This window comes from Natrix helvetica (assembly GCF_964273705.1).
Source record: "Natrix helvetica genome assembly, chromosome: 1".
Lineage (NCBI taxonomy): Eukaryota > Metazoa > Chordata > Lepidosauria > Squamata > Natricidae > Natrix > Natrix helvetica.
The window spans coordinates 266,529,826-266,555,840 of NC_138548.1; the positions used below are offsets into that span (position 1 = coordinate 266,529,826).

Sequence of the window (26,015 nt, forward strand, 5' to 3'; positions counted from 1 at the left end):
ATCTGAGGGACATTTGCAGTGTTATGTAAACAGAAGAACACTTATCTATTAGGGTCAATTTTCCTGCCCAGTTCTGATCCTGCAAGAAACCTGCCTACAACATATAGACATATTCCGTTAGAAGGAACTGGCTGAATCCAAGCCCATCTCAAGGTTTCCTTTTGACATTCTCAGACCAGTGGTGGGATTCAGCCAGTTGACACCACTTCGGGACAACCAGTTGTTAACTTTCTGAGCAGTTTGGTGAACTGGTTGTTGGAAGAAATCATTAGGGCAGAGAACCGGTTGTTACATTATTTGAATCCCACCACTGTCTCAGGCTGTAAGACTCATGCAAAAATTTATAAATCAACCATATAAGTGTAATTGATGCCATACTGAACTGAAACTAGATTTGGGTAAACTAGAATGTCAAAAACTAATAGCAGACTGAATCTTGTAGTACTGAACCCAAAATAGACTAGTGTATTTGATGGCTGCAGTAGTCTGTTATTCTTTTACAGAGAGCCTTCAGTTGAGTGGCTTCAGCGTAGATAGCTTAAGGAGAAAACTTTCCTCCAAGAAACCATGAATAGTTTTATATCAATATATCAGTTTCAGTGTGGGTAATGTGATAATGTGCAAACTTTTAATTGGTCCTAATTGTAAATTTGTCAATATTTTGTCATCTGGAAGATTTTTGTCCCTGAGTTCATGAAATATTTCTCATATGCTAGCAGTACATTGAGAGTTCATTAGTCCTAACTATGTATAATTCACATTCATTATAGGCAAGTATTTAATGGCTTTTCAGTATTCATGATGAGTTATCATGTAAATTTGTCCTGAGGGACTTCTTCAAAGGAGACACAATTGACCCTGAAATCAATTGTGTCAATGAATCCTTTGGTGCTGCTTAAACGTCACTTATTGACCGAACAGACAAAGGCTCCAAATGAATGCTTCCTGCCAATATATACTTAATAGGAGCATATCAAATATATTTTAAGGTGTCTTATTAGGGTGATGTGTCTCCTTTGTGTTTAATTTTCACAAACACTGGTAAGTTCATACGTTGCCATAGTAAGAAATGAAAGGCTAATTTCATTTTAGGAACAACATTAGCATTCAAAACTCCCTAAAACAGAGAAGTCTGTGATGGCACACATCTAACATGGTACTTCGCTCTCTGGAAATCTGAAAAATAATGCTTTATCTCTGCTAACTGTAACAAGAGAGAGGTGGGTGAATTGGGAAAGCCAGCAAGCACAGCTCTACCTCTCATATAGGCAAAAAACATGAAGTAAAACCTAGGACAATCAATCTGGTAGGTGTTCTTTATCAACTACCTGCCTTGATTTTGCCTTCTAATGCCACTCAGAGTAGGACAAACATGGAAGCGCTAGCTTCATCCTGCATAAGCAGCCTTCATCCATATGGTATAAGAAGAGCTGCCAATACTTGGATGAAAGTGTTCTTTCAGGCACACACCTTCACCTGCAGAGAAATGCATACAAGGGATGAACCATCCAGGAGCTGTTTATGGAATAGGGTCAAATGTACTGTAGATTGATAAACTCCGTGCCTTATTTGGCATCTGTGCTTCTATAGATGATGTCAGCCTTTCCCTTTCTTAGACATTGATTCCTACTGGAATGGAATGGAATTGGTTTCTGGACCATGTCCAGTTCCCCATTCTTTATCCACAAAATACATAATCTTTTTACTAAAGTTTTATACTGTTTTATTTCCGAAGGATTTATGAAAGTCTTTGAAATCAGAATATTAAAATAACTCAGTAAACTTATATGATCAATCATATACAAAAATATATCAGACAAATTTAAATACATATCCAATGAGAAAATATTAACCCACAAATGCCTTTCCCAAAAATTATATTTTTAATATATTTCTAGATGTTAGGAGTCTTAGCATCATTCAGATCTCCAGCGAAAGGCAGATCGAAAAGATGGATTCTATATTTTGGACCAATTACAGCTTAAATGTAGTCTTCAGAGCAGGGGTGGGTTCCGGCAGTCACTACTGCTGGTTCGCTCATGGTCATGCCAAATGTGCTTGATGTGTGCCAAGCGTGCATGTGCAGTGCAATAAAAATTGTTCTGCGCATGCGCAGAGGCAAAAATAAAAAGATGGCGATGCCTACAGTGCCAGTTTGGGGGCGTGGCAGGACTGGGTCGCTGCCAGTTCCAGCAACGCAGGCTGCAAACCACTACCGGTTCGGTCGAACAGGTCCAAACCAGTAGGAATCCACCACTGCTTCAGAGGCTGCACCATGTAGAGCAGGGCCCCCCAATCCCTGGGTTGCAGCCTGTTCAGAACTGAGCCATGCAAATGGTGGGCGAACATGCATGCACAGCTCTATTTGTGACAAATGCTTGTTCTTGCAGCTCTATTTGCACGAGCGGAATCCATGCACCTACTGCTCACACAAATAAGAGTTGCATGTGCTCGTGAGCATGCCTGCCACTCACAAAGAAACATCCTGTCTCCTTCACCACCACCAATCCATCAAACCGGAAAGGTTGGGGACTCCTGATATACAGTGTATTGCCACAACCTTTCTAGTTGTATCTGAGTCTAAGGACAGTGCTCATTTTTGTTTCTGAGCCAAGGACGCCAGGTTTGTGTGAAGATATTTCTATGGTCATGTGTCCCACATGACTATACCCCCAAGTGAACAGAACACTGTTACCTTCCCACAGAAGTGACACCTATTTATCTTACTCACATTTGCATGGTTTTGAACTGCTAGCGTGGCAGGAGCTGAGGCAAATAACAGGAGCTCACCCTGTTGTGGGGTGCTCAGGTCTTGCACTTCAACTGTCAGCTTTCCATTTGACAAGCTCAGGGTCTTTAAATGCTGAGCCACCACATCCCCAAGATAGAAGGTACAAAAGCAAGAATAATTATGGACAGAAGCTTTTTCTCCAGGAAGGGCCACAATTGATTCACTAACTGAAGTTGGGTGAAACCTTTTCTAGCCATGGCCTTCATATAGTAGCTACAAGTATAGGAGAATCTCTAAGTCACAAACCTGCTGTTTTGGGGAAGTCCTATTCCATCTGGGGTATCACTGAAATAGAGTGCCAGATAATTTCTGGAGAAACATAAACTCAATCTCATTGGGATTCAACTTCAACCTGTTACCATGTCTCCCTGAAAATAACCCTGAAATAAGCGCTTGGCCTTACTTTTGGGGAGGTCTTATTGTTTTTGAGGTGCAGGAGGTGGCGAACATGGTCACCTTACGGCTGCTGCTTTGTTGCAATATATTTGGGGAGGGCTTATTTTCAGGGGAGGCTTATTTTAGTGCATGTGCTCAAAAGCCTGATTGGGCTTATTATCTGGGGAGGTCTTATTTTCAGGGAAACAAGATATATTGCATCCAGATCAGTAGATATGGAGTCAGAACATCTCTCAGAAGACTTTCCTAGCCTGGTGTAGTATCATTCATGTTTAGTATCATTAGTGTAATAAGGGCATGTTTTCTTAAACTAGTGGATGAACTCACCTAATCGCTTTATGTAAATTTTAAACAACAGACAGGAAAGAAAAGGAACCAGCAACAACATTCCACACCGGAGTGGTCAATGGGTCATCCCTACTACATACTCTACTGATTGAAATTTACATAAAGCCATTGGGTGAGTTCATCCACTAGTTTAAGAAAATGTGCCCTTATTACACTAATAATACTTAGGTAAGAGCAGACACCTTTGCCAGCATCCCAAGAATATATCACAATTAATAGTTTGGATGCTGCTAACAGATGTGACAAGAGGAGGCACATTCCCCACCTTCAAGTCCAGTTGCTGGTCATCCAACAATGTGACTAATGTGATTTCTGCCTGAATAAAAAGTATCCACATCTGCTTTCTTTAGGGCACAAATGCAAGTGAAAGTGTATCATTCGCTCTTTAACCTTCTTCCAAAGGTAAGACTGGTGATTAGGTGGTATTTATCTAAAATGACCAAATCCAAGTTCTTGAGGAGAGAATATGGCACTGTCACTTTTAATATACCTAAAATAGACAAATTTTGAAGATTGTCTTCTGCCTCCCCCATCAGTCTTCCGAAGATGCTCTCTATACCCAAAGTATCTTTGGAGGGGGAGGTATTTTCAACCTAGCAACAGCTTATCATTTTTAGTTTGGAAATGTGTTCTTGTGTGACACATGTAAATATACATACAGATGTTCTTCTGTAAATAAAATACAATTTTTCAGGGTATTTTTTTGCTTTAAATTAAATATAATTTAAAATTACATCAAAGTTTAACATTTTTGAGATAATAGATAGGATACAGATGCCCATAGTGATGCTTCTGCCTACAAGATAACTTCAGTGGCTTCAACTTTAGCTACTGAACTTGAGACACCAATCTATTCTTTTTTTAAAAAAAAAAAAAACTCCAGTTATCTCTGTTTTGGTACCATGAGCATGATCTTGTTGATATATAGAAAATAATATTTCTTTCAATATTATAATATTACATTGTTAGCACTATTTTGGAATGAAAGCTGTATGAGGGGCTTTATGTTGCGGCAACATATACGGAGCTTTTTTCAATTATTTCGGTATTTTTTTTTTTTTTTTAGAAAATTCTAAACTGCTTCCCAAGGATTCCATGACAGTATATATTCAATTATAGAAATATATACAATACAATCAGGGGGAAAAAAACCCCTACCCAGAGAGTCAAAACAATTCTTATTATATTCATACATACATACTTACATATGTACATCATTTCCCTTTTGGGAGAAGCAACATTATGAAAAGAACATAGAAGAAATAATAAATTATAAACCAAAACCAACAGGGATAAAATAAGAAAAGGAAAGGAAACATCTGGCTTATGCTAGTATGTTAGATGGAATGCTAGTTTGCAAGGCTAAGAAACTATGGAAAACATAGGAAATGGTGGAAATTATCAACTATATGCTGCTTCTTTGTTCTTTAACCTTCTCACCCATCACTTTCTAAAAATCACATCAACTCTTTTCCACCACAACTTTAATTCTTCCCTTTCTTCCTTTTGACCTTTTCCTTCATACATTTTTTTGTGATTCACTTCCCATTTCTTCTTTCTGTGCACAAACCACCGTAACATACCCTTCCTACTTGCCATCACTTTTGTATCCACATTCATTCAGCACCCATTATTTTTTTACCCACATATTTCTTGCTCAACCATTCACTTAACTTAATTCCCATGGCATCCAACTAATTCTGATGTTTCTGCTGCAATATCCAATTCAAACTTCCATAGTATGATAATAGGCAACCACTTTTGCTTCTTTTGACATTTGCTCCTTATAATTGACCACATAGTGTATACCTTACCTTTACTACAATTTTTGCATGCCTAAATAATTTCTCTGTACAGTTCCCCATATTTAGTAAACATTCTACTACTAAGGTACAGATGTAGAAATTGTAACTACTTGCACCATTTTCTAAGGAAAACAATCTACTGTGATCTCTCTCCCTCCCCCCTCCCCCCTCTCTCTTGCACTTTTCATGGCATCTATCTAATATCTGCTAAAATAATTTGGGTTTCTCAGCCTTCAATAGGGCATTCTTTGAATACAAAATAACATGTACCAGGGTGTACTTATATAGGCAACCCACTTATATTGTCACCACAAGCATTCTACACTGATCCACAAATACATGAAAGAACCAAATGGCCATCTGACATTCTTTCTTTTTTCCTTAGCTTCACAGATACACCTGCTATTTTGTTTTCTTTCCTTCATGTTGATCATTCATTTCAATAGTCAAAAAACTATTTCATAGTCTTTAGCCATTTACTCCTCTTATGTTCCAAGTAGCTATCTTACAGATGCTATTGTTGTCACCAAGTGAGCCCACAAATATGACTTTTGTCACCCATTAGGTATTTTATCAATGAAGACTTTTACACAACACAAAGTAATATTCTTTTGATCCTTTTGGACATGAATAAAATTGAATTGAACACAGTGATATAGATATGATATAGATTGGACACCAGCTTAGTCATATTGGTACCATATGTTGCATTCCTTAAAGAATGATAAATAAAGGAACTTTCAGTTTTGACACGTTTTGATTGCTGTACCACAAATGCAATCATTTTCATCTCAAACAGACTCATGCTAATCTAACCAGGAATTTGAAAACATGTAGAGTAATGAAACCTCATGACCTTTTATAAAAATAAATCAGCCTGAATTCTTGAAGTTGTGCCCTCTACAATCAAAAACCACCAAATATTTCTCCATTTTTCCCTATGTGTAAGGAGCCTTGATCCCTATCTAGGAAAGGCTTATCTGTAGAGGTCCAATACTTGAAATCCATTATAAAATATAGATTATTTATAAATAAATAAATAACAGGTTCACTTGGCATTATAATTATTTCTTTCTCAAGTGAAGTGAACAACTTTTTATTTGTGCATGAATTTTCATTCTCTGTTCATTGTTTGCTGAAAGCAACTAGACTTTAATGCTTGACTTGCATTTTTGATTAATTTTATGCTGTTTCTAAGTTTTTATTTATAAGCTTGTCTGAGCACCATGACTGAAGAGAAGCTAACAATATTCCTAAATAAATAGTTCAATCAATTCCTAGTTGTTCTATCTGTATGGATTAGAAACCTAATCACTTTTTCATATATACAAGAAAGCAAAAATAAATTCAGTACATAGAACGATTTATTCAAAATATGTGTTCTACCTCCTTTGGGCCTTCAATTCCATTTCATATAAAATGGGAAGAAAATGTTGTAAATATAAAACTGATTTGTTATTGTTCAGAAAATATAAAGAAGAAGCAAATCGGGCTTTAATACAATAGTACTAAGTATAGGATAGACTTTTAAAAATAGGATTAAATAGTATACAAATTAAGGAGGAAAGAAATAATTTCAATTATTTCAAAACATATTCTGCTTGGATTTGTCTATGATAAATCTGATTCAGACAAAATTTATGATCAACACACAACACCCTTAGTTCTTGCTGTTGCAGTTATTTATCAATTTACTTCAATGTATTATGTACCTGAATTTGACCTGTACTCTTACATTCTCATCTTTTAAGAAGAATAGAACAGAATATTTACAGATTCATAATAATAATAATAATAATTTTTAATTTATAAGCCGCTCCCTCTCCAAAAAGGACTCAGGGCGGCGTACAATAAAACATATAACACATAAAAACATATGTGCAAACACATAAACAGCAAATCCACACATATACAAAGACATACATGCACGGAGGAGGTAACAATTACATCACATTAAGAATGTTAAAAAATCAGCCATTAAAATACCCTTTAATAATAACACAATTTAAAATTTAAAAGGACTGTCAGGAGGAATAAGAAAAAACTACGGTTGAGCCAGGCCAGATAATTGAAAAAGGTGGGTCTTAAGCTGTACACGGAAGGAGCGGAGATCGGAAGTAATCCTGATGTCACGGGGGAGGTCATTCCACAGGGCTGGGCCCATCACAGAGAAGGCTCTGCTCCTGGGTGTCGCCCCCCGACACTGTTTAGTGGACGGCAGCCGTAGAAGTCCCTCTCTGTGTGAGCGGATTGGTCGTAGGGATGTATGGGGCAGGATGCGATCCCGCATGTAACTAGGTCCTGTGCCATGAAGCGCTTTAAAGATTGTAATCAAAACCTTGAAACGCACTCGATAGACTACAGGAAGCCAGTGCAGCTCGCGCAGGAGAGGTGTTACAGGGGAGTATCTAGTCCTCCCCATAATCACCCGCGCGGCCGCATTCTGGACCAACTGCAGTCTCCGAGTGCATCTCAAGGGAAGCCCCATGTAGAGAGCATTGCAGTAGTCCAGGCGAGACGTCACCAGCGCATGGGTGACTGTGCGTAGGGCATCCCGGTCCAATAAGGGGCGCAATTGGCGCATCAGGTGAACCTGATGGAACGCCCCCCTTGCCACGGCTGTTACATGGTCATCCATGGACAGCCGGGCATCCAGGAGGACACGCAGATTGCGCACCCGTTCCACGGGGGCCAGTTGCTCGCCCCTGATGGCCAGAGATGGAAGCAACTGGTTGAACCGGGGGGGGGGGGCGGAAGCCACAGCCACTCCGTCTTGGAGGGGTTGAGTTTTAGTCGGTTGCCATCTATCCAGACCCGTACGGCCTCCAAACACCGGGACATCATTTCGACGACCTCGTTGGGGTGGTTCGGGGTGGAAATGTACAGCTGAGTATCATCAGCATACAGATGATATCCCACCCCAAAGCCACGGATGATCTCGCCCAGCGGTTTCATGTATGTGTTGAACAGGAGAGGCGAGAGCACCGACCCCTATGGCACCCCACATGTGAGGGGGCTCAGGGTCGATCTCTGCTCCCCTGCCAACACACGTTGCATTCGGCCAGAGAGGTAGGAGCCAAACCACCGTAGAACGGTGCCCCTGACTCCCAACCCCTCTAGCCGGTGCAACAGGATACCATGGTCGATGGTATCGAACGCCTCCGAGAGATCTAATAGGACCAGGATAGAGGAACAACCCCTATCTCTGGCCCTCCAGATATCATCAACCAACGCGACCAAGGCCGTCTCCATGCTGTGCCCGGGTCGGAAACCGGACTGGCGCGGGTCTAGATAATCATTCTCCTCCAGGTGACGTGGGAACTGTTGTGCCACCACACTCTCTACAACCTTCGCTAAAAAGGGAAGGTTGGAGACTGGACGATAATTAACTAGCTCCGTTGGGTCCAGGGAAGGCTTCTTGAGCAGGGGCCTCACAACTGCCTCTTTCAAGGCGGCCGGCAGAGACCCCTCGCCCAACGAAGCGTTCACTAGTTTTATCACCCTTAGCTCCTCGGTAAACCAAGGGGCCAGGGTGGTTCATCGCCGCAGGAGAGGCCGCAAAGGCGCCACTCGGTCTAGGGCCCCAGCAGTCGCACTATTCCATGTGTCTACCAGGTCCTCCACCCGGGGGTGGGTCAGGTCTACAGGAGGTGGCCCAAGCTCCGTCTGGAACTTATCTGGTTCCATCAGGCGCTTGGGGCGGAACCATCTAATACCTTCCGGTTCCACCTCCCCGCAGCGGGGGGTAGCACCAGGGAAGTCAAGTCGGAGAAGTGAGTGATCTGACCATGACAGGGGAATAACAGTTGAATCCCCTATTCCCAGATCACTCGTCCACTGGCCAGAGACAAAGACAAGGTCCAGCGTGTGGCCCCCTTCGTGGGTAGGGCCCTGAATTAATTGGGTCAGGTCCATGGCTGTCATGGAAGCCATGAACTCCCGAACCCCCTCAGATGCTTCTCCCATTGACGGCAGGTTGAAATCCCCCATCACTAAAAGTTTGGGGGTCTCAACCGCCACCGATGCGATCAGCTCGAGGAGTTCAGGCAGGGCCGCTGATGTATAGTGAGGAGCCAGGTATACTATCAGCAGGCCCAACTGCCTCCCTGGGCCCCACCTCACGACAAGGGACTCACACCCGGATGTCTGCGGCACAGTGAACTCTCTCGGCTCCAAGTCTTCCCGGATAATCACTGCTACCCCACCGTCCCTTCCCTGGGCCCGAGGCTGGTGAAATGCTCGATAGCCTGGCGGGCACATTTCCACGAGGGGTAAACCTCCCTCATGGCCCAACCAGGTCTCAGTTATTCCTGCGAGATCCGGCTCCCCCTCCAAAATTAGATCGTGGATGAGGGGGGCCTTATTGACAATGGACCTCGCATTGCATAACAACAGTCTCAGGCCTTGGGTCTGTAGATCCTGACCACCTAGTATGCAGGGGTTTGTACAAACGACCGGGTATGACCAAAAACCCCGGTCTCCCAACCGACTACGCGTTCTTGATCTGTCCTTGCACCTGCCCCTCCCTACGACCGTTGGTATCAAAGAGCCCTGTAGTGGAATGCTGTCTTCCCTCTCCTCTCCCACTCCGCTCCCTCCTCTTTCGACCACACTTAGATGCCTGGCTCTACCATCACTCCTGACCTGGTCTCCCCCCCCATCCCTGGAACCCCTTACAATTTTTAAAAGACAATTAATTAAAAAGCCCCTCAATGTACGCTTCCTCCACCTCTCTGGGTTAATAAACCCGTCCTCAAGGTGGGCCCTTGAAAGGGCAGGAGGCCATAACTGCGAGAGGGGGGACTCTCGTAGCAGTAGCAAATCTAGCCTCGTATATAACATATTGAACAGGGCCAAAGTTTGTCAAGTGGGAGCTGTCGATGTTAATATACGTTAGCAGCCTCAATTCCCACTAAGGGGATAGTCCTGGCAAGGGGATAGGCAGATGGAAATAGTCCACATCTTAGATGGAAATGATGGGCTGATGGAAATAAGATAGCAAGCTGGTGAATAAAAGGCTGCAGCTAAGGGGTAGTTCGTAATGGGCGGTAGGGGCGGGTAGCCCATAATAAGTAGATGGTAAATGAGTGGGGGGGGGTTGTAGTGAGCGCAGCAGAGTACAGGGTCAAACCTTCTGAATGGGCCTCTGGTGTTCCAACGCCTCCATTCCATGGCCTGCCTTAATTATAAATAGTCCTCCGTCCATTTGGCCACCCACAGTCGTTGTTATTGGGCCCAGGGGGGCCGGGGGGGCCTGGGGGGGCCCGGGGGGCTGCATCGGCCTCCCTGCGGCCTCCCTGCAGCCTTTCTACCGATCTTTCCACTTCCTCCAGCGCCTCAGGCCTCACTCTCCTTCCCTTCTTCCCTCCGGCGCCTCGGGCCTCCCGGGCCTCCCTCGGGCCTCGCTCTCCTTCCCGCAGCCCTCTCGCCGGTCTAGGCTCACAATCGCCGGCCAGTTTGGAGCTCAGCGTCCCCTAGATCGCAATTCGGGCCGCTCGGCTCTCTTGGATCGCCACCATCCCTCTGTAGTGCTTTCGATCAAACAGACCACCGCCGCCGTCCTCCAGCCTCCTCCAGCCTCCTCCGCCCCCTCCGCTCAGGCCTTTGCCGCATTGCCGCTCCGCCGCTCCGGCTCAAAAACGCCAGCCGCCATGCTGCACCAACCGGCGCACTATCCTCCTCCTGCCCAGCTGCCCGACCAACCTGACGAGCCAGCCTGGGCCCGGGCAGGGGCCAGTATGTTCGGCGCCAAAAATCCCGACCCTCGAGCTGGAAATGAGGGTCGGCAGCATCCCTGCCCGTCAAAGAGCCCTCCGCATTAAGCGGAGCTCAGAGGCAGCCCTCCATTCCCTCCGGAAGCTCCTCCTCCTCATAAAAGTAAAAGTCAAAAAAAGCAAAAGAGAACGTGGGTGTTGCATTTAGTTATTAAAAAAACAGTATTACTTTGTTCAACTATCCCTGCTCCTTGAAAATTGTCATCCTGAAAAGGTACCACGAAATACTGAGCTACTGAAATCTTTCTGGAAATAAATTAATGAAATGAACCTTAATTATCCAATATATTTCCATTATTTAAAAGATTAAAAGTGTAGATAACCTGATATGCATTCTACTTGATTCAGTTTAGTGAAATATGCAAAATAATGGAACATTGCTTTGTAAAACCTGTAATTCCATGTTCTGTACTTTTAAATTAACAATTTACATGAGCCATTGAAAATGTTTCATTACTTTGCAGACTTCACTAAATGTAATCAGATATAACAGTGAGACTAGAATTTAGATAAGGGATTCACTAGCCTTGAAATTCAGGCCTTGTGTAGCCTGAAATTAATACCGAATACCAGATATTTAGCTATTTGTGGACACAGACCAAAAGGGGCACCAATTCATAAATATACCAGCAATATGGTTTCCTCTAAATTTAACATTGGGCAGCAGGTATAGGTAATTCAATATTATTACACTATAAATTCATTTCAGATGTAAACGCAAACCAATAGACATAAGACATTAACCATTTTCTTTCAGATCTAAGTTATATCCTTAAAATGTCCACCAGATTTTGTGGAATAATATTTATTACAGGGGTACATATCTGCTAAGCTACCATGAAGTGGTCTGTTAAAAGATGTCAACACCAACCATTAAGTGTTTTCCTATTCTGAAACACTGTGAATATGGGATTATGGCACATGTCATATTGCTTGGATTTATCCTGATAAAACTGAAATAGCAGCTAAAAGAACAATAGCTAGTTAATAAGAAACCTTATGCACTACTACCTTCTATCAGCCTGTTCCAAAACTAACACAGTAAACTGTATCCATAAAATAACCAATGCTTTCTAAAGCATAGTGGTTAGGTTAAAAAAAACATAAAATATGTTGGTATGGGACTTATTTTCAATTAAATATACATAAACATGCAGTCTGAATATTTCATATTTGAGCCAGCAGGATTCTATTAACAAGTAAAAGAAATGACTTACATTTTTCGTAGATTAGGGAGCTTCTTGAATATTCCAGTAGCTTCCAGAATTGAAATATCATTATCGTGTAGACGACTTTTGAAAAATAAAAATAAAAATATTGAAACATCTTTGGTCCCAGATGCCTCAGCATCTACACATATATTCATTGCAGAATAGTGTGAAAAGGAAAGCTATATAGTTGTGATTGTGTTGAAGTAGATTAGAGAAACACAGGTTCCAATTCCCTCAATCATGAAGTTACTAATCCAGATTATAGGTTTGAGATTTTATAATACTTTCATCGTATTATCCGTCCATGTATTAATCAATTTAACATCAATTTAGATTTTCAAGATTGGCTAGGTTCTGTCAGTAAAAATTGTACATTGATGTATTTGATAACAACTGGCTGGAGCCACAAAATAATTATAATTTTTAAAGTGAAGCATTTTATATTTTTTCTTACAAAAATGTTACACTTACAGATCTGTGGTATATTCTGGAAGGTGGCTAGGAAGCCTACTAAGCTTTTGGTTGGAACAGTCCACAAATGTTCCCTCACAGCGACATTTCTCAGGACAGATGAGGTCCATAAAACACTCCCCACTGAATCTACTCCTGTAGTCCTCTGAACCTAAAAAAATTGAAACATTTATAGGTAAAGATACACATTGCAAAATACTAATAAGAGTAATATCCCAAAATACAATTGAAAAGAACACTTCCATTTATTCTGGAACCTCACAAGAATGAATTCCTATGGTATTCCCTGCATTATGCTCTGAAACAATCAGAAAAAGACACTTTTATGTGAATCTACAAGGAGGAGATCTGTCTTCTTTCCAAAGAGACAGTTTTGAAAAAAAAAAGTGATATTACTAACTATCTACTGGGAAATAATACAGTGGAATGAAGGTAGGCTAATGTCAGTCACATTAGCATAGCATAGAAGATCAGTGAGTCTGCTTTAGGAGTATAAATATTTTAACAACCTAAGAATATGTAACTGAAACTAACTGAGTTCAAGAAATTCTACTTTCTTTAAAATAGGTCACTGAATAGTTAGTAAGAACAATAACTTAGTCTGCTTTTACACTACAACTGTCATGTAAATTGTGTTTGCTTAATGAAATGCTTTTTCAGTTCCTTTTTCCAACCATTTCAATGAATAAGAGCTGTAAATGGGATACTAGAGCTTACTGTTGCCAAATTATTAATGGATATGCAATCAAAAGTTTGTCCCAACAGATCCAATCAAGGAAATACTTGAATAGTTACTTCAATGTTTATTAGATGAACCATCATCTTTTTGCTGAACTTGTCTGTTACATCCAACAACTCTACTAAATCTAACTTTTTCTAACTTTTTCAATAACTTCATAAATTACTTGTAGTTCCAATAAGTTAACTATGAATGCCAAACACATTTATCACAAAACACTTTTAAAAAAATGAATATGAAAAAAATGAGAAAAGATAAACTAATCAATAAAAGGATTCCAAAAATATTTTCAGTAGAATTTTGCTCAAGCTAATATTAGCAATAATAACTTTTGTACATACTAAACACATTTTTGTACACACATTCCTGTTCCAAAACACCTGTGCAGAACTCTTCCTATAAACAAAATGCATTAAAATGCATTTTTAAAAAGGCTGCAAATCAACAGAGGATATACGTATAATTGGGACAGGTATGGTGTTTTTTTTTCACTACCAGTTCAGTGGGCATGGCTAGATGGGGGTATGTGATTGAGTGGACATCACCAACTTGATGTCACTCACAAACACTCAGTCACATGCCCCCCAACCACACCCACCGAAGTGGTGGTGAAAAGTTTTTTTTTTTGGGGGGGTGCCAGGCTGGGGCTCATTGCTGTCTTTTTTGGAGTGGATCCCCAGAGTGCCTTTATTTTGTTCCTTGGGTTCCCTCACTGGCAGCTTCTCTTTCTGGCCAACAAGCAGAGAGCAAAGTTGCTACCTGCCCCCCTTCCCTCAGTCTCTGCATTGCTTCCTGCCAGCAAATTGACTCCATGCAAGGCGGGCTGCAGAGGGTGCCAAAAGCCAAGTTGATCAGGGTGACATACTGCTCCAAGAAGGCTAGCACTCTGAAGAGGTCCATGCAAAGCGCAGCATGAGGGACAGAAGTCCCCAAACCCAATAGGGCTACGTAGGTCCTGCAGCAGCAGGGCCCAATCACCTGGGATCATGGTGGGGATAGGGCGGTGGGCATTGTGCACAAGGGTCCAGTGGCAGGCCTGATCCCAGGCAGCTGGGCGCTGCTGCTGCTGGACCTGCGTTGCCCCTGGGTTTGAAGGCTTCTGCCCCTCAAGCTATGCTTTGCAGCCGGCGGAGCCCTGCACTGACGTCTTCAGGGTGCTAGCTTTTGGTACCCTCTCTGCTCTGTGCGGAGTCAAGTTGCTGGTGGGAAGCGATGCAGAGACTGGGGGAAGGGGAGCCAGGTAGTAATCTTGTTCTCTGCATGGGGTGGGCCAGGCCATGAGATGCGCATTTTACCAGAGACTTGCAGCTCTGGATCTTGCGGATTTTTCGAGGTTTTCTTTAAAAAATACCACTTCAGATGAGTTTGAAAACTTCCAAGGTTGCTCTGGAGAGGCAGGAAGAAGGGCAGTATTCTCCCCCTCCCCATACATCTGCGGCCTTGGAGCCTGCAGCAATTCCCAGCACTTGCACAGTAAAGGCAATTAACAACTTCCCCTTGCAAGAGGATTTTCTTTACTATGCAAGTGCCTGGAACTGCTCTAAGGCTGCAGAAGCCCAGGGAAGGAGGAAATGCTGCCCATCTTCCCCCTCCCAAAACAATCTCGGAGACTTTCAAGCTTGCCTGGAGAGGCCTTTTTTAAAAAGAAAACCCTGAAGAAGCCACAAGATCCAGAGCTGCCAGAGACACAAGGGCCCAGGAGAAAGGCAGCCTTTTCTGAAGCATCCCCCTCCCCTCTTTGGATCACCCTGAAGTGGGGTCTTTGCAGAACAGGGCCGGCACATGTGCAGCAGCCCGGGGATGTCTATTTGCCCCACAAGAGCACCACCACACCTCTCAACCCCAATGCAGTATCTGTGTTTCTACCAAGGGCCTCCGGGCTGGACGGGGCAGGGCACATACACAGTACTAAAAAATGCTTCTGTGCAGAAGCAAGAAATAAAATGGTGGTGCCTACAGCACCGCTGACAGAATTGGTATGGTCACATGTCTGCCAGAGTTACTCCTATTTGACCGAACCATATCGTACCGGTAGGAACCCACCTCTAAATTGGGAGAACCCAGTTATGGAAATACATATTTCATAGATGGACTGTAACTAAAGGACTGAACCTGATATTCAGATAAAGTTAAAATTTTCTTATTGAAAAGTTATCAATAGAAAACTTGTTTCATAGAGAATATATTTAGAACAAAAACATTAAATGTAATATACACTATTTTTCTAAGTATTTCATATATAAGATTAAAAAAATTCCTCATTCTATAAATACAGTTTCCTGTTCTCCTGTCTCAGTGTTGTTGTACGGTCTTATTGTTTAATATTGTTTATTTTAAGTGGGAAACCCAGTGTTGAAATCCTGAAAGTACACCATTGTTTTAGAAACAATTAATAAAGACGATATTTATTTATTTAATTGATTTGTTGAATTTATTTCCACCTATCTCACCATGGAGGTACTCTAGGCAGCTTACAACAATAAAAATGAAGAAATGAAAACAGTATGAATAAAAGATAATATATCAATAAAAGAAACAATGAAAAAGAACACAATGAGAAATACAACTATATGATTACAAAAAAAAAGATGATTGGTAGAGAGCAAAGAACAGGAAGGGGGGATTACTGTTTATGATATTGTAATTCCAGGCCTGTTTTCTTTTACTCTAAAGAAATAAAAGAGTTTTAAAAAATATGCCGTTTAGGGTATGGCATTTTCTTCCTCATACTTGGTTCAAGTGAAATAGCAACAACAGTAATCAGAAATGTTTTCTTATTAGCTACAAATATATATATACATACACATTAAAAATTTAAATGTGAATCATCAAGAGGATTGTACAATGTGATCAACACACATACCATTATCAAGTACTCTAAGTTACCCATCAGCCTACAAAACATCAGTTGCCAACAGAAAGAAATTTATTATTTAACCTGAGCCTCAAGATCACTTGGACAGGTGGCAGTTCTATCATGATATTCCCATTAGGGAAACTAATGTGAAAGCCAGCCATCTGGCTGCTGTTATTTGTGTCCATCCATCTCTACTTACATTACTTTATAAGACATGCTCCCCCTGGCTTTAAATAGATAAGTTGCAGAGCAAGAGATGTAACACTAAGGTTGATGTATAATTATTTTTCCATTACAAAAATAAAGATGGGAGAATATGTGCCTATAGTAGAAATCTGTTGCATAGCATAAAAGCTATGGAATAGTGTTAGTTGCAGAACTTTAAGAATGAAAACACCTTGGAAAGGATATTTTAAAAAAGCACAAAAAATATAAGAACTACAAAATCAGTGTTAAAGTTCATATTGGTACATATCTTACATTATATAAAAGCCATGGCGGCAGAGGTGGGTTGCTGCTGGTTTGGACGGAATCGGGTGAACTGGTAGCAGTGGTGGCGGGAGGCTCTGCCCCCCCAAGCCAATAGTAGAAAAATTGACAACCTCTGCATGATGATACAGTGGTTAGAATGCAGTATTGTAGGTCAACTCACTGCTCACTGCCAGGAATTCAATCCTGACTGGCTCAAGGTTGATTTGGTCTTCCATCATTCCAAAGTTGGTAAAATGAGGACCCAGATTGTTGGGGTCAGTATGCTGACACTGTAAACCTCTTCAAGAGGGCTGTTACGCATTATGAAGGGCTGTATAAGTCTAAGTGCTATTGCTATTACTATTATTTACTTCTGTATTAGCTTTTTTTATTATTTTAGTCAAAATGCCTACTATGAAAACAATTCAGTTCAATTGAGAAAAGATTAAACTCAATAAATTGAGATTTAATTGTTTTATTGTAATATTGTAATGTACAAAGACTATTGTATTCACTTTTCAGAGAGAAATGTTAAACATAAGAGATAAGCTAAGAACTGAATTATTGACAAAAAGTCACAGCAAAGTTAAATCCACTTTATTTTTTACAGCCAGAAGTAAGTATAAGGCTACCAAATGACAAATTACTATGGTATAATTGGATTACTTCAACCCCTGGGACATTGATGCTATGCAATATACAGTACTATCATATTGTTAGAACAATTTTGTATATATTCCACAGTATATCAGAAATCTACAGATCAATAGAAAACAGGTCCCAATTACAAACACCAGAAGACTTGATCTATATTTCAAGGAATCCAGGATATGTTACAAAGGTTCAGGCAAGAGTGGAGAAGTGGGACTTGCCTTGCTGTTCAGTTTCCTGTGTAAGATTTGAACTCAAGGACATTGGTTGATGGTTGGAAGTTTCCTGAATGATGTCAATTAAATGATGTCCTTGATATGGACCAATCAAAATAGAGATTACATAAATCCTAGCAACAAATTAATCAACATCTCCCAGAAAATCTCTAATCATCATCCAATCCCCAATCTCCACACAAAATTTAATACAGACTACAAATACTGCATGGGAATTCCCATTTTTGAACCATGGAAGTGAGGAATCCTTATTGGGATGTAAGGTGAATTATCTGCAAAAAAATAATAATATAACTTGATTTCCTGAATACTGGAGAACCCAATTACTAATTATGTAAAGCCAGATCACCTGTTCATCTTCTAATCTTCTCCCATGTTACATATCTACAGTCAAGTATGCATATTTAACATATGATTTTATTTTGTTGATAGCAATGGCATGGTCATTACAGCTGGTAAATGGGAAGTATGCCCTATGTTATAAAATTTTAGTAAGATTTTGTGTTGGCTCCATTATAGATGCACAGTTTATTTGGAAGATAACAGGATAGAGACAGTACCTTCAGAAGGCAAGCATTATAGAGATGAATAAGATATTTAGATGGTTACATGCATATTACAGTGAATTTTGTAACATCTATTTATTTAAGAGCTATGATGGTGCAGTAGTAAGAATGCAGTACTGCAGGATACTTCTGTTCACTGCCAACTGCCAGCAGTTCAATTCTCACTGGCTCAAGGTTGACTCAGCCTTCCATTCCTTCGGAGGTTGGTAAAATGAGGCCCCAGACTGTTGGCGCAATATGCTGATTCTGTAAACTGCTTAGAGAGGACTGTAAAGCACTGTGAAGCGGTATATAAATCTAAGTGCTAGTGCTTCTATTATTATACTATCCAAACAGAGAGTATGGAACAATATCAAAAGTGCATTTTCATTTTTGGCCAGGAATACAGTAGTTTCCACAGTTCTACTTACTAACTATAGTTCTTTGTATTTTGGAAGGAATTATACTGTAATTGAATGTAATTCTGTGCAACACAATGACTTTTCTTAAAGCACATGGTTGTTTAAACACATATAATACTGCCCTAGAATTATTTAATAATGAGAAGCATCCTGCACAATATCACATTATTGTGCCAAAGGTACAATTTAAAGTAATAAATCTGACATCATGAAACCATCACTGAAGCTGGAACATAATCTAATATCTTTAGATACTCAATTTGTACATTTAGAAGGAATAATGCCACAGTTATTTCACATGCAAGCTATTTTCAAGAGCGCTATCTGAATGCTTGACTGATCTGTGGACTTATTGTGAGATCTGTTTCAAGCTAGATAATTGTATGAAATATTATGAAACTGTATTGTTGCAGTTCTCTTTACCATATGTCTCTTGTTATTATTTTTTCTTTTTCCTTTCACAATGTGGTCATCTCTCACCTTTTGATGCTTCTGAAAACAGAAGAAGTGTTCCAGCATGCCATGCTGCAGGAAAGCATGGAGCCTTCCATGGTGCTTGACAGAACCATGTTCAATTTGTATTGTTCTACCACATGGTTAGATCAAGCACAAAGGAAAATCCCATTAGCAGGCAGAGTCAGTGTTAAGCAGCCGCCAAAGAGAGAAGAGCGTTGAGAGGAAATAGCATGGGGAAGCACAAGCTGGAGATTTCATTGTGAGCTGCTGTCCATTTCTCCCATGCATAAAGGAGCTGAAGTTCAAGAAGTCAAATTTAGTGCTACAAAGGCAAAAATAAATTTGTATCGTACAGTAAGTGTAGAAGAACACCTATTGGACACTTCTGGAGGTTAGATTATTAAAAATTATATTGAAAGGCTTACAGCTGACAGTTAATGATGGAGAATAAGTGCAGCTTGTAAACATGATCCATAACATCATCAACCAGATTACGGTGCATATCGAGTTTTTATAGAATAGTGTTATTCTTTTAAGTGAGCTTTTTGCTTTTGAGTTACAATGCTTAGAAAACAACTTTCCTCTAATACAATCAAGGCATTTAAAATAAAGGCATAATCAGCATGTGGTAATGCTTATTCCTCCCTATCCCCATTTAAACATTTCAGCTTTTTTATAGGAACTAATACATTAGGAGTAGTTTGAAAATAGTTAAAATAGGCAGGTGTGTATGCTACCTATTTGACTGTTATAATTACAAGCTCTGTGTGCTACTTCAGGGGTCTCCAAACTTAGAAACTTTAAGACTTGTGAACTTCAACTGCCAGAATTCCCAGCCAGCATTATTGGCTAAGCAATTCTGGGAGTTGAAGTCCACAAGTCTTAAAATTGCAAAGTTTGGAGACCCCTGCTCTCTAGATTTAGACAGGAGTCTGTATATTCTATTGTCCGGATTTAACAACGACATCATCAATAAGGACAACAAAGTTCCTGTTGATTCATATTTCATTGCTATTAAAAAATAATAATATTGTGGTGCCTCCTCCAAACATTTGCTTTGATTTATACCGTAGCATTAACACGGAGACTTCCACAATTAGACTGTACTGGAATCTAATGACTGTATCCAAACACCATGGTGAAAAAGTAACATTTATTGCAGCATTACATCTCTGTCTACTCCCTCCCAAGCTGTAGCCTCCAACTTAAATAAGGAGTGTGTTCGATTTAGAGGAATCTCTTATTAGAAGCAGTATCAGGTAACCGTAAGAACTGTTATCTAAAGAAAGACCCAATTAATATATGTGAATCTGAACATTGGTGCTGTTTGTTTTCACCTAGAGTGTTGTAGATGGCAGAAGCTTTCTACATAAGCTGTAAAGCAAACTAAGAATGCATGCATTTGGCACAAGAGACTAACAGAGAAATATTGCAAAGCCGGTTGACTGCATGTGAACTGTAACTCTGACTTATTTTCCTCATGTTGAAAAGGATCCCAAGGTGGGTGTATATTACAGGTTTTAAATTATCATATTAGTTATTAACCAGAAGGATTGGTGACTGTAGCTCTACCAGTTCTTAAAAGCAATGGCAATTTAATTAGTATAAAACCAATATAATTTTTTAGAATACATATTTCCCAGACTTAAGAAATCCTGATTTTACAATGCCCCCCTCCCCCCCAAAAAACATTACAACATAAGACAAATGTATGTTTGGAATAAATTACTAATAGTGTATTTTTATTTATTTAATAGTGTATTTATATTTATTTATTTAAAAATTATTATGTTTATTTATTAATTAACAGTGTTCCAAGGAGAAGGATTTATCTTTTACTGAATTTTGCATGGTAATTTTGCAAGTTCTAAAAGCTTACAGGGAAAGAGAAAAGTACGTGTGAGTGTGTCTGTGTGTGTATGGCTGCTCGTGTCTTATATGAGCAGCTCGGCTGCTAACAGTTAAAAACAGAACAAAAACATAGTAAAAACAAGTGTAAAAACAACAAGAACATCTGAAATAGCATAACAACAAAGAATCTGAGCATAGTTGATACCAAATAAATGGGTTCAGTCATACTATCAAGGTCTTGATGCAAAGTCAAGTTTTCAATGCTTTGTGAAGGTTAAATTATGAGTAGAATTTGTTATACCAGAGGCTTGTTTCTTACTGTCTCCTTCAATTATAGAAGAAGGTTTTCTTCTGTGAAGAAGTCTGTAATAGCCTGTGCATTTGACACATTGGATCTGTAGCCTATGGTATTTGAAAACAGTAATCACCACTCTTCGAGCAAATGCTCTGAATTCAACTGGAGATGCCATATGCTATAAAGACCTGCTTTATTTTATAAAAATATTGATGATAGTAAATTTCATAAAAGTATTATTCAAAATATAAGCATTTTCAGATTTATATTACTACTGTCTACACTGTGAATTATTGTAAAGTAGCATCTGACAAATAGATTATTGGCAGATACATATCAGATTGTCCTTTCTCCATTGTTTGCTACATTAGTCGTGTGTTTGATAATTAAATGGAACAAGTAGACAAATGCAGAAATACTCAGGACATAGCTTTAGAACTTCAAATGAGAAATAAATTCCTATTGTTAAAGGAAGAGAAAGGAAAGCTTCAATGAATCTGAACTTCCTTTCATCAAACAGAAAAATCACAGAAATGGACTAATCAATCATTAACCAAATGAAACAGAAAGAAAGGAAGAGAAAGGAAGAAACAGTTTTCTGAATGGCTCAAAAACCTTTGTAATATTTGTGGCATCACTGTGCACCAATCAAGAAACACTTAAAATTCTATTTCAATGTGAGGTTATTGTTGGACAAGTAAACTTTGCTAGATTCCTTTTTCCAATTTCTTAGGAAACAAAACTATATGGTAGATACCTTAATTAAGAGGTACCAAGCACACAGGCCTGCTAATTTGGTGGTGTAATAGCATTGCCATCTTGCATTAAATTATTGGCTACTATTGGGAAAGAACAGTTGATGGAGAAGACGTCCATATCTTTTTATGACTCCTGTTGAAAATTATAGAATTCTTTCTTTAACTTGAAAGTACAGACATTCAACAGGAACATTATAGCTCCTATAATTGCTCAAGCATAGAGACTGAAATCCATCCTACAAAACTTAATAATTTTGAGATAAAGGCAAATGAGGACAGTTTCCAACACAGCATCAGGCAATATGATCATTTCACTTCACACCGGTTGCATGTTGAAATGAGTAAATCATTAAATGTATAATCTTAAAATAATCTCGCCTGGCTAACTTCTTTCCCCAAAATTTGCATAAACTAAACCTTTGATAACATTAATGCAATATGACGGCTAATGTATTATGTGTTTGTGTACATTTAACATTTGTGGAAGTTATGCATGAATTCTGAAAGAACAACACAGACAATTTAACCTCAAAAGTAAATTTTGGCTTGCCAATTAATGTTGGTTAGAGCAGTGTGCTCTCAGCATCAACATATTTTTTTTGCAACCAATTATGTCTATTAAGGAGAAAACAACGCTTTTCATCATAAATTATGCAAAGCTAAAATATGCTCATCTAACAAAACAGCAACATACCAGAAAATTGGATTCTCGTTTTCCCTTATCCAATTCACACTTTTACTCAATCCCAATCATGAACAGCAAGGATATAAATCAGTTATCTTAAAAATTAAATTCAAAAGAGCTTTTGTTTAAAATAATGTATAGCTTCTAAACATTTATAATGTTGTTGTCAGATATTATGGTTATCTAAAGAAATGGAATGAATTCAGTATCACTAAAAGGCATTTCTCAGCTCCAGTTGAGCTTGATATTGAAATTTTAATTTCTTTTCAATCCCGGAGCTGAGAGTAGCACAAGCAAATGAATTTACAATAAATCAACTGATTAAAATTTTTCTCAGAATGCTGATTTTACATTTAAATTTACAGAAAAACATGAATATATTCCTGTTAGTCTCTATAAAGTAAAATGTACTTCAAAACAAAGTTTAGCAACCAACTTAGTTCCTTGGTAAATAGGCAGGAAAGCAGGATACAATTAAAATAGTAGCAATAAGGATACCAATAGTACAATATAATATTGATGATAAAATGTTTATGCACAGACTTCACTTAAATGCAATATTCCATCAGTTTGTGCTACAGTACTTTTACCTCCTTTCCTTCCTTACAGTTTTCTATTCTATCCCCAACTACTCCCAATACTTGAAAATATCAGAACAGTTTTTGCTGATGTGAGTTTATAGATAAAAAAGGGAATTATCTCCCCATTAATTTGCTGCTTGAAATCTTTCTAATACTATTTAAACTGAGACTGAATATTCTAAGGGATCTTGTAGGGACATATACAGAAATACTAGGTTTTGCCTGCTCTTAGGTTGTATACCATCAGAAACTAAAAGTGTACTATTGGAAGAATGGTCCTAATTTTATTGGAGAGTTCCTAACAACTGTCACTGGAGATCAAAGAAACTTCTGTGTCCAAAAATATTTATCACCAACTTTAAATGGTATATCAATTATGCCCTTTTTGAATATTGACAATCTAGTTTAAGAATGAAGGTGAATATACATCTCCCAGGATAATGCTGCAGGATCCAATCTGGGTCAGTCACTGGGACCAGAGGTTTTGTCTTCCGAGCTTTCAGACTTGTGCTGGAGCACATCTTCAGGGAACTTCTTTCTCTAACAGTGCTCTTCTGTGTGGTATTTATATAGTGGCATTTATATGTGGTTTTTTAAGATGCTGATTGGGGAGTGTTGATGCCTGGCTTTTAAATCATTGGCTGTCATTTGAAACTTCTGGTCCTGGTAACCGACCCAGATTGGATCCTGCACAATTTAGCTTACTTATGGGAACTTTATCCTTAGATGAATGTTATTCAATCAATGAGCAATTACAGTTCCGCTTCACTGAGAAGCTGCAGCTGGGTTCAAAATGTAAAAGCCATGTAGCTGAGTAGATTATTTGGTCATAGAGATGTTATCACTCTCTTGAAGGAACTCCTCAGGCTACCAACTGATCTGGTTCTAGATTTTTCTTGTAAACTATAAGGTTTTAAAACAATTCAGACCATGGCATCTACTATATGGCGATATGATGTACAGTATGTCAGTAATTTATTGGGAGATGTTTTCCTTGGACTGGCACATTCCCTTTTGCAAATCAAGAGGCCCCAACAATTAGCAATATTGCTGAATGAATGTTGTATTAATTGATTGTTTTTGTTTTGATTTTCTCTCCCCTTCCATATTCTTGGTAATATAAGTTCATACCTCTTGAATTTGTTATTTTATTGTTCTATTTTACAGTTTGCAAATTACTTAATGATTTGCAAATATAATTTTTTTTAGAATAATCTTAATGTATGACAGTCCATATCAGAGAAGATATATTATTAGTTAACATAGCTGATAGTGAAAATTAATTTGAAAAAAATATCCAGGTATATTTTTGAAAGTATATCAATTTGTCAGGCTCACAACTCTCTATCTCTCTATATGTATCTCTATATCTATCTATCTATCTATCTATCTATCTATCTATCTATCTATCTATCTATCTATCATCTATCAATCTATAATCTATCTATCTATCTATAATCTATCTATCTATCTATCTATCATCTATCATCTATCTATCATCATCCATCCACGTGTGAGTGTATGTATATATATTGCAAATGTATCAATTTCTCAGGCTCACACCTCTTTATATATACATATATACATATATATGTATGTATATATAAAGAGTTGTGAGCTTGACAAATTGATGCACTTGCAATGTATAAACACACACACACACACGTAATAAAAAAGAGCACAGAAAAAATAATAATTATTGATTATTTATTCATGCATATTATAAAGTCCATTCCTGCATATTATAAAGTTCATTCTCATAATGCTGAAAAAAATCCTATGGAATGGCATAAGTCAGTACATAATTCCCTGTATGTTTCTTTTCAGTGCATGGGAAGCAGGTACAATGATCCTCAGTTGGATCAAAGATCTTTTCACCAACAGATTACCACTATAAACAATCCCACATGAACACTGCAACCACAGCTCTAATTTTCTGACTTATAATATATTGATAAAGGGCAATTTATGAATTATTGAGGAAAAATAGCACACAAATGATGCTCTTTTGTGTAGTGACAATTTTGTCAGGAAATGTTATTGTCAGGAATGCAACACATCACAATCCTCCCTTTTTAGGATGAAAAAAGCAACTATATTATTTAGTATTTAAGTACGTCAAGTTTATACATTAATGATAGTAATTTTTTTGTACTTAGTTCCATTAATGAATTTTCAACATCTAAAATTTAATCAATATTTTAAATTTGCTTGAACTAATATATTGGTTCACCACTAAAATTATAAATCACATATTTGACAGGACCTTAGAATATGAACAAGCCAATATTTATAAGGAAGCAAAGTTGGATAAAACAACATTTCAGTTATAGGAACCTGGATACGATTAATATTTTGAGTCCATATAAAATCATCACACAACACAAATATTACAGTTATATACTTCTTGTTACACAATAGTCTTTGGTTTTCTCCCCTTGTATATCCTTCATATCCTCCCAGATTTACATTAAAATACTTTTCTACCCTTGAAAGCAGATTGGTGGTGGGAGGGTGGGACATAAGGATTTTACCAATCTTATCCATTGTCAGCTTCTAGTGGAAGAACTCCAATGGATCAAACTCACAATATTTTAATCTCTCTCTCTCCCTCTCTTTCTCTCCCTCCCTTCTTTCTTCTCCCCCTTCTCTCTGTGTGTGTGTGTGTAAAT

General features: G+C 38.9%; 1 protein-coding gene across 1 annotated transcript in view; it reads right to left on the reverse strand.

The window, feature by feature from the left end:
• Nucleotides 1-26,015, reverse strand: part of SLIT3 (slit guidance ligand 3) — a 524,002-nt gene that overhangs the window by 125,103 nt on the left and 372,884 nt on the right. The window contains exons 15-16 of the mRNA XM_081937040.1: nucleotides 12,797-12,947; nucleotides 12,332-12,406 (exon numbers count right to left, since the gene is read on the reverse strand). Of these exons, the coding sequence (XP_081793166.1) occupies nucleotides 12,332-12,406; nucleotides 12,797-12,947 (226 nt within the window). The remainder of the gene's footprint in view (nucleotides 1-12,331; nucleotides 12,407-12,796; nucleotides 12,948-26,015) is intronic.